The sequence below is a fragment of the Centruroides sculpturatus genome, unplaced genomic scaffold, assembly GCF_000671375.1.
Source record: "Centruroides sculpturatus isolate CEXI.00-Female unplaced genomic scaffold, Cexi_2.0 scaffold414, whole genome shotgun sequence".
Taxonomy (NCBI): domain Eukaryota; kingdom Metazoa; phylum Arthropoda; class Arachnida; order Scorpiones; family Buthidae; genus Centruroides; species Centruroides sculpturatus.
The window spans coordinates 110,092-119,848 of record NW_019384735.1 but is presented as its reverse complement, the minus strand read 5'-3'; the positions used below and the strand labels follow the sequence as shown (position 1 = coordinate 119,848).

The 9,757-nt window shown below is 32.3% G+C and overlaps 1 protein-coding gene across 1 annotated transcript in view; it reads left to right on the top strand.

Moving 5' to 3' along the window:
• LOC111628277 overlaps positions 1–4,728 on the top strand; it is a 6,139-nt gene extending 1,411 nt beyond the window's left edge. The window contains exons 2-3 of the mRNA XM_023372026.1: positions 2,166–2,244; positions 3,659–4,728. Of these exons, the coding sequence (XP_023227794.1) occupies positions 2,187–2,244; positions 3,659–4,068 (468 nt within the window). The 5' untranslated portion in view covers positions 2,166–2,186 and the 3' untranslated portion in view covers positions 4,069–4,728. The remainder of the gene's footprint in view (positions 1–2,165; positions 2,245–3,658) is intronic.
• The last annotated feature ends 5,029 nt before the right edge of the window (positions 4,729–9,757 follow it).

Sequence of the window (9,757 nt, the reverse complement as noted above, 5' to 3'; positions counted from 1 at the left end):
GAGATCTGTGTGAGTCCAATGTATAACTCCAAAAGAGTATGTAAGTACTGGGATGACATATGTGTTTATTGCTTTAACTGTGTGTTTTGCATTTAGCTGTGTTCTGAGGATAGCATTTAACCTACTTTTGTATTCTTTAATTAATCTTTGCTTTATTTGTGTATGTTCTGTTAGTTTGGCCTGTTGGAATCCTAAATACTTGTAGAACTCACCCTCTTCCATGGATTCAATAATGTCCCCATTTCCAAGTGCGAAATCTTCTTTCTTCAGGATTCCTTTTTCTATGTGAAGTGTTTTGCATTTGTCTAGGCCAAACTCCATTTGTATGTTCTTAGTGTACAAATGTGTGATTTGTAGGAGTTGATGAAGTGGTTTTTGTGTGGTTGCATAAAGTTTTATGTCGTCCATGTACATAAGATGTAACAGCGTAAACTGTGTTGTTTTTTCATGTCTGATATTGTAGCCATAATGCGTGTTGTTTAACATGTTGGATAATGGGTTCAGAGCTAGGCAGAACCAGAGAGGACTCAAGGAATCTCCTTGAAAAATTCCTTTCCTAATGAATATTTAGTTGTTTGTATGGAAGTGTTACTAACCCTGAGATGCAGTGTTGTTCTCCAGTGCTGCATAGTGTGAGGATCCGAATTCGGACTTTCCGTGTGTTTATATCACTTTATCATTTCACATTGTAGCTATACTTTCATTCGATAAGTGTCAACTTTTACACCTGGGAGCTAAACATCTGCTAAGTTCTCAGGCTTAATAACGACGCTTTCTCAGCACCTTTCGACCTAATATCTCCGTTTCAAACAATCCAGCATGAAAAAAACAGACAACAAAGCAGGCAGTCGTCGCCCGTCTTTCGAAAGAGAAGTTGTCACTCGTACCTTGTCTTAAGTGCCTCAATATTCGGATATCTGTGAATATAACATTTTATTCTACGTTTTTATATCTCACTAAAATATCATTGGAAAACATCGTACCATCGTCTAACACCCTTGCGGATACTTTACGTTCTATCATCCTTACGGATACTTCCTCTACCGGATGCAAGTACTGACATCCCGAACAAGACATTTGGCATATTGTACAGAAACGCGCAAATTTCGGATAATTCGAAGTCGCAATTATTTCGTTTTTTAAATTTTGAACTAACGAGGATTTCCTGTATAATGTATATTTAAAAAAATTTTTATTACAATTACGGTACCATAATTTTTTTAGAAAAATAAAGGGATAAATCAGAAATTATTTTATAATTAAAGAAGCAGGTCGCGTATACGTAGCATTTAAACAAACATTATTATAAAATTATTACAAAAGTTGCTTCTAGCCATTGATATAATTATATTAATTAAATTATCCACAACCGTGAGGCAGATAATAGTGATGGTTTATCAGACCAATGATTGGCACAAACGCTCAGGGATCAAAATGAAAACAATTTAATAAACACAAAAAATTACTACATAAGTGTGAATACGTTTGTGCCTATCATTGGTCTGATAAGCCCTCACTATTATCTGCCTCACGGTTGTGGATAATTTAATTAATATAAACATTATTATTTTTTAAAAAAAATTGATACTTTTCACAAGAATGAACTTTTTAAATTAATATATCAGATTTATGTTTTAAAAATTCATAAAATTATATAAAATTCATATCATAGTTGTACTTGACATAAATGCTTCCAATGTTTCGATTTTTAATAGGTTTTTTTCACACTGGCCTACATATTTTTCACTAATGAAAATACTCGTTCAGTGGGGACATTAGATTCAGGGAGGCATTATTTAGGCTAAGACGATAGTCTTTTATTTCACTGTTATGTCCTTTAGATTAATTAATGTTTTTTTAAAATGGCCATTTTGTCTTTTATTTTGAATTGAAATATTAAATTAAATATTGGTGGCGTGTGCCGGCGCCATCAATATTCAATTTAATTATATTAATTATAATTAATATTTAATATTTCAATTCAAAATAAGACAAAATGACCCTTTCAGAGAAAAATAAATTAACCTAAAGGACTATCGTCTTTTAAATGAATTATATATGGTTACCGTAATTATAATACGCTTTTTAAAATTTAATAATTTTAAAAGTAATATCAATAATTGTAAAATATTTTACACAGTATTTATGAAATATTTCTCTTATAGATTTTAACATCAAAGTTGAAAATGAAGATATTTTTCCTAACATCAATTATCATATTTTTGAATTGCTTTCAACAACAAAGTATGTATATGCTAAATCACATAGATAATATATATATGTATATTTGATTTTCATAAATTATTATAAAATCCACTTAGAAATTAGGCATAAATCTACATTGAGACTAGTTTAAATTTCGAATTTTTTCTTTTGAAGTTAGTTGATAATAATTGTAAACTATAGTTTTATTATATAAAACTTTATAGTTTTATCTTATTTTACTATATAATAATACATAAGTTACTTAAGTTGTTATTTAACGAAATATTAAAACTAATATAAAAAGTATTTTACTACATAACCTAATAAAAAACATTTTGCATTATTATTTACATAGCTAATAATAAAATATAAAAGAATTGATAAACAGAACACATTGTCTGTAACAAAAATTGTAGTTTATTTAAAAAAACCCTTTTTTATGCAAATTCACATATCATTTACCAAATATTTTGATTATACAGTAGTACCCCGAACTTACGCGCTAGGTGGGACCGAGCGATAACCGCGTAAATCGAATTCGCGTAAGTCGGAGTATAATTTCGCAATTTGTGTAAAATCCAAGTCGGATGTATGTAAGCTAATAAATGTTCTCGTTAATCTTATTTCGTCTTTTGATTCGTTCACGGTTACAAGAAATCATCTCATAGAGTCTCTGAAGTCTCCGTAGATATAACAAACACAGAAATAAATAACACAAAATAAATTGTAGCTATGCGTCTATTCCGCGCGACACGTCCGAACATGTAAGCCGAACAATAGTGTGGTGGGAGTGAGTAATCGAGAGTTGCGTGGCACTCAAACAAAAGACGAATCGACGAGATTTGAAAATCGCGTAACTCCGGGTTCGCGTAAGTCTGGGTAGCGTAAGTCGAGGTATTACTGTATTTCAAATAAATTACTGCTGTCATATCATGAATTACTTTTTTCTCTTCGCTGAAAAATATTAGGCCCTGTACTGTACTTAGCATTCGTGTATTCTTAAAATAATATTTTTGATTGATATTGATTATTTCTACATGAAAATTATATTTCTTCTTAAATGAAGTTAAGACTATTTACAAAAATATAAAAACAGAAGGCTGACACTTGATCGTTTTTAACATTGTGAATTGTTTTTTACTGTTTATTTACCTTTGTTTTTAAGAAGTATATTCTTCAAAAAGAAAAAACCCATGTTGACTGTTACTTCTGGGGTGGTGTAAAAAAAGGATTAAGATAGACTCAAAATTTTATATTTTTGTAAATAGTCTTAACTTCATTTAAGAAGAAATATAAAAATCCTGAGTAATTACAGAAATTGTATCCATATGAAAATTATACTGTAAATCGAAGCAGTTAAAAATTCACTTAAGTTTTAAATTTCAAATTAAAAAATTTTGCAAATAAATATTTTTCGGAATAAGATTATAATACATTTTAAGTATATTTTCAGTTTGTCACGAAAACGATCAAGAACGATTATACAAGAATAATTATTTAAATAACTTGAAGAATTTTGATGCACGTGTTGATCCTGCGCTTAGGGCTGCAGCAACAAGTGAAGCAGAACAACGTTTAGCACCTGCAGTTATAGCATCATTGGCAGGCGAAGCAGAACAACGTTTAGCACCTGCAGTTGTAGCATCACTGGCAGGCAAAGCAGAACAACGTTTAGCACCTGCAGTTGTAGCATCACTGGCAGGCAAAGCAGAACAACGTTTAGCACCTGCAGTTGTAGCATCACTGGCAGGCGAAGCAGAACAACGTTTAGCACCTGCAGTTATAGCATCACTGGCAGGCGAAGCGGAACAACGTATCAATCCTGCACTTATGACTGCAGCAAAAGAAGAAGCAGAAGAATAGTCTTTGAAATGGATGATCAAGGCAGTTAAGACGCCAGACAACCGTTGTGGGGATTTGGGATCAATTCGGGTGGGTAACCCCAGAATTTTTTGTGGCCTGTCTTAGATATGTTGGGTTCCGTTCTTCACCACCCAGTCGCTCCCACTATGGGCTGGCCGAACCCGCATTGGATATAGAAAAAAAGGTTTTTTAAGTGCGCCCAGGGTAGAAATAGACAAAGATGAAAAATCTTGTTTTTTGAGATTTAGCAGATAGTAAATTTTTATTTCATTTCTAAGCAGATGTAACAGAAATATCATTTAAAATAAACTAATATTTTTCTAATAGTTGACCTTTCTTTTAAAGTTTTTTCCCTCCCTGTGGGCACAACAGTATCTGTTTTCGTATTCATTATGGATTCTTATCCATTATAATTCATGCCGTTATGGAGCGACTAGATGGTGAAGGAAGTGATCCAACATATATGGGTCACGCCATTATAAACATTTCTGAGAATACAATCTAGACTCGAACTTGGATTCTTCAGGGTGGTAGTATGTAGACTGATGCTTATCACTTCGAACATCTGGCCATCTAATATTCTCTCTCTTATCTTTAACCTAGTACAAAAGTTTTTAAAATATTCATATTTGTATGAAATCCTAATATATTTTGATAAAGACCTATTAATAATTTGTAAAAATGTAACTAAAGTTAAAATAAAACAGTCATTCCTTAAACTGTACAGTAACCATACTTATTTTAACGTTTAAGTTATTTAAATTGTTAATTATCTAATTTAAAATAATTTTTAATACTTTAAGTTAGACAATAATTAAATGATAACGCCGGATTCATTATCCGGCTATATCGTGGTTAATTAAATGTATAGATATGTAATTTTGACTAAAAGTAGGCTATTAAGTCGCCATCTTGAATTAAATTTAACACAATAATTAGAAAATTCTCAGGTAATTAATTTAAAATATTAATATAAGATGGCGGTTTAATCGCTTACTTTTAGCCAATATTACAATAATATCTATACATTTAATTAACCACGGTATCGGCCAAAAAGCTAGAACATACTACATCAGGGGTGGCCAACGTTTTCAGAAGGCGGGCCAAATTTCAGAAATATTTCCTGCCGGGCCACGCACCTATTTTTTTTTAAATTAAAGTAAACAAGCAAGCGTGATACAGATTCAATCACATCGTCGCTTCCCGGTAGGTGAGATCGTGGTCAAACACTTGCCTGGTTTAATGTAAAAAAACACAAAAAATAGATATATTTATTTTTTTGAAGAAAATAAAACATAGCCGAGAATCGAACATATTTATTAGACAATTTAAAAATATTTAAAAGTGAGACATCTGACTTTGAGTGCTGTCGATTGCAAAATATCTCCAGATGCATTGGCGATAATAAAACGAAACTACAGAATAACACGGAACTTTGTCAAGCTGGACTGAAAGTAGTTATGAGTATGAGCCCGATAGCATTGCGAGCTTCCCGAAAACGCCGAAGACCACAGAACATATATAGCTGAAGTTCGTCTCATATTAAATTTTATCAACACCTAGCGTCGGACAAAAAACTAAGTAACCCTGAGTGTCAAATAGCGGGATATTTGAAATAGCTAAAAATCTATGAATTTTTCCAAAAACGAAAGATATTTCAAATTTCTCTTAGCTATAATTTAAAAATACATGATACCAATAACTCATGACGTAATGTTCTTTTGGTGATATGTACAATAAAGTTAACATTTACGTTCATTTGACCTAGCTCCGCGGGCCGCAACATGACTCCCGGCGGGCCGCATGCGGCCCGTGGGCCTCGTGTTGGCCACCCCTGTACTACATAGAGTGGCTGTGACCTTAAATACAGCGCTCTTGGTGGCAACGAAGGGTACTATCGCCTGCCATTTTACTTTAAGTCAAAATATTAAAGTCTGTGCCACATGTTGGGCAGGATTGTCACTTCAGAATCTATTTTTTTTCTCATCTAAATCTAGATTTTGTTTTTCCCTAGATTTGACATTTAGGCAATTAGATAAATGATATAAATCTAGATCGTTTCGTCTCGAATTTAACTATTTTCTAGATTTTATTTATTATAAAAAAAATAATATCAGAGTTTAAAGTGGTAAATATATTGCCTAATCCTCAATATAATAATATTTTTATAATCTAAGTATGAGCCAGGTCTTGAAAGGGCTTTGATCTCAGCCATATGATTATTTATTTATAGTGTACTCAGGTCAGTCTGATTTGTACTATACTCAGTACGTTGTTGATTTTTTTCGGACAGTGTTTTTTTCTTCTGCAGAATATAAGTAGTGTTCTTGTGTTTTTATTATAGTTGTAGTTTTTGTGAAAATTTTGGTTTCAACTTGTCAAGATTTAGTTTTTCATTGTAAATATTTTCATCTTTGTCATGTTATGAACCACGTTGTTGAAGTAAAAATCCTTCTGAAAGGTAATGAGCTAATAATTGTGGGAAATTGAGGAAGTGTTGCATTTGCCCATCAAAAATAGGCAAAGAAAACACGCCAGTAATTGAAAGAGAATGATATGTAAAAACTGAATTATTAGGATGTGTACAAATTGTTCACTATATCAATCATTCTGGATAACAAAAGCATATTAACATAAACTAACCTTTTGTTTGTTATGTTGTAGATAACATTAGATACTGAAGCCGTGAGCCTAAAAAGGGATTGGAAAATTACCTATCCGAAATGCATTGTTAAATACACGATAAAGTAACTGTTTTAATCTTGGTCTGTGTTAATTGTGGATAATTAAGAAAGAAATGATAAATATCACTAGTCCTACTATTAGAAGAAACTTTTACTTGTAACTTTTTATATTTTTAATTATTATCGAATGGCAAAAATTTTGAGAGTAGTGATGGGTTTTATAAAAAAAAGAAAAGAAAATAAATTGTAAATGTTAATAACGAATAGCATCTTCATTAAGTCTGACCTCTCTCCAGATATGACATATGACACCCGTCTTCACACCCCTTTAACCTTTAACCACCAAAATTTAGTAGCATCAATGCTCCTTATGCACAAGATACGTTAAATTTCGTTTCTTATAGATCTCAACACAGTAGCGTAGCGTAGGGGGGCGGCAAAATTTGACAATAATACTGTAATAATATCTTGTAAGAATTTGAACCATTTTCGTCCACGTACGATTCGGACCGATTGAAATGAGCACGGAATAGTGGGAATAGTGTTACCATCAGCGACTCGCCGCCCGGGGATATCGTGTCGATCTTTCTTTTTTTTTTCTTGTACGATTCATTTCTACTCATATACACCTCCAATATCCAATACGGCTAAGTCATCTAGATTACTTACGTTACTCCTACCCAAGTCTCCCTAGTCGCTAACTGTAACTGATTGAGAACCAGCATGCACTGCAAATTATTCTTCATTGCAAAATGATATACGCATGCGTCAGGAACTTCTGTTCGAACAAACCTCACCTGTCGTCAGGGTAGTGCTGTGCGATGCATCGATGTCACATCGATACATCGATGTTTTTGTTCGTCGATGCATCGACCTTCCGATGTTTTTGAAACATCGATCCTGAATCGATGTTAGCAATATGTGAATTTTGATTCATCGATGCATGCAGTTCATTCTTTGTTCCTAGTGTTACCACCTGTTCGGTTTTCACCCGGACAGTCCGGGAATTTCGTAGAAATTGCGATGAAACAAAGTTCTTGCAAATATGTTTACAAATTTACACTATTTTAACAGTGAACGAACTCACACTCATTGAAACTCATCCTCAACTCTGCCATGTTAGTCTGTTTACGCCGACTCATCGCAGAATGAAAAAGGTTCTGTGGCATTAAAATTAATTCAGCATGTTGAGACTCGATGGAATTCGTATTTCTTGATGATTGAGAGATTTGTACTACTAAAAAATTTTGTTACACTAACATTGCAAAAGTTTCCAGGGGCACCCGACATGCTCTCTGGTAGAGAATTAAGTGCTTTGAATGATGCGCTTAAAGTACTAAAACCTTTTTATAAAGTAACTAATGAAATTTCAGCAGAAACTCACACTACCATCAGTAAAATTATCCCATTTTTAGGGTTAATGTTTAATGCACTTTGCAAGGTTTCTACAGAAACAAATGTGGGAAAGAAGTTGCTGGAAAAATGTTTTAGTAATCTTGATTTCCGTTTTAAATCCACTGAGACGAAGTTAGTATATAGTGTTTCCACATTACTAGACCCAAGGTTCAAAAAGCTAGATTTTAAAAGTCCAGCATGTTGTGCAAATGCAATTAAATGTGTAAATGCAGAACTTTGTAAATTTCCCTCTGCTGAGGCTCAAATAAGTTTCCACAATAATGCAGAAAATAAACTTGAAGATGATGACCTTTGGTCATCCAGAAAAATTGATATTAAGATAGAAATGTTAACACAAATGCAACTTTAAATTCAAATTTTAAAACTTTTTTAGATGACCCTATTGTGCCTCACAATAGTAATGCTTTGGATGTGTGGAAATCCATGAAATTTTTTAACTATAATTTATGTGAACTTGCCATGAAGTGGCTTTGCATTCCTGCCACTTCAGTTCCAGTAAAAGATTATTATCCAAAGCTGGAAATACTATCAACAAAAAGCGGAGTTCTTTAAAGCCAAAGAATGTACACAAACTTCTAGTTTTAAATTCATTATCAATTAAAAAACTGTATGCATTGGAACTGTAACTGAACTATACAAGTTGAAAATAAAATTAAGTTTTGTTTTTTTTTAATTGTGTGAGTTTATCTTGATTAAACATCGTTGTTCCAATGGGCATCGATCAAACATCGATGTGAAATCCGACATCGAAATTTAGCATCGATGTTTAGGCAAACATCGATGTTTGACATCGATGTTAAAATTATAGACATCGCACAGCACTGCGTCAGGGTCGGCGATTTTAAGAAGGTGGCAACACTAGCACGGAATTTTTCATTACTTATTCTGTGACGGAATTGAATTTTAGTCTTTTAAATTGAGATACCTAAATAAGGGGCGGCGAAATTTTCTTTTGCCCCGGGCGGCTGACACCCACGCTACGCCACTGTCTCAACACAAACACGCGGAATATTTTTTCCATTTTTTAAAGACTTTTTTGAGTTCAGGTGGCCTCAAAACAGGAAGATTTGAAAAAAAAAACTGAGGGTCAAATTTGACACGATTCAAATTCTCTCCCTTGTTATGTATAGATAACAGCCGAGAAAGTGAAATTACTTTAAACGGAAATATTTTAAAATAAAATACTATTATTATTATTAAAATAGATTTTAATAATAATTTTATATATGACTTCTGAATGCGTAATCGGAATTTGTAACGAAATTAATGTTTGAAAATATTTTTATAATTTTATTTTGAAACTGTATTTAGAAAATTTCGTAAATTTGAAATAAATATGACAAAATAAGTTACACGTCCAATTCAAGAAAATTATCTTTATTGTTCAGCACATTATATTAAGATTATTTTATAAATAATTGCTTTACATAAAATGCAATCGTAAATTAATGTATTTAATATAACAGTATACAATATATTAAATAAAATAATTAGAAGTGTTTTTTATGACAAATCCATTAGACAAGAAACATTAAAATGCTGTAAATATATATTTTATAATAAAATTTAAAAGTTTATATAACTTATTT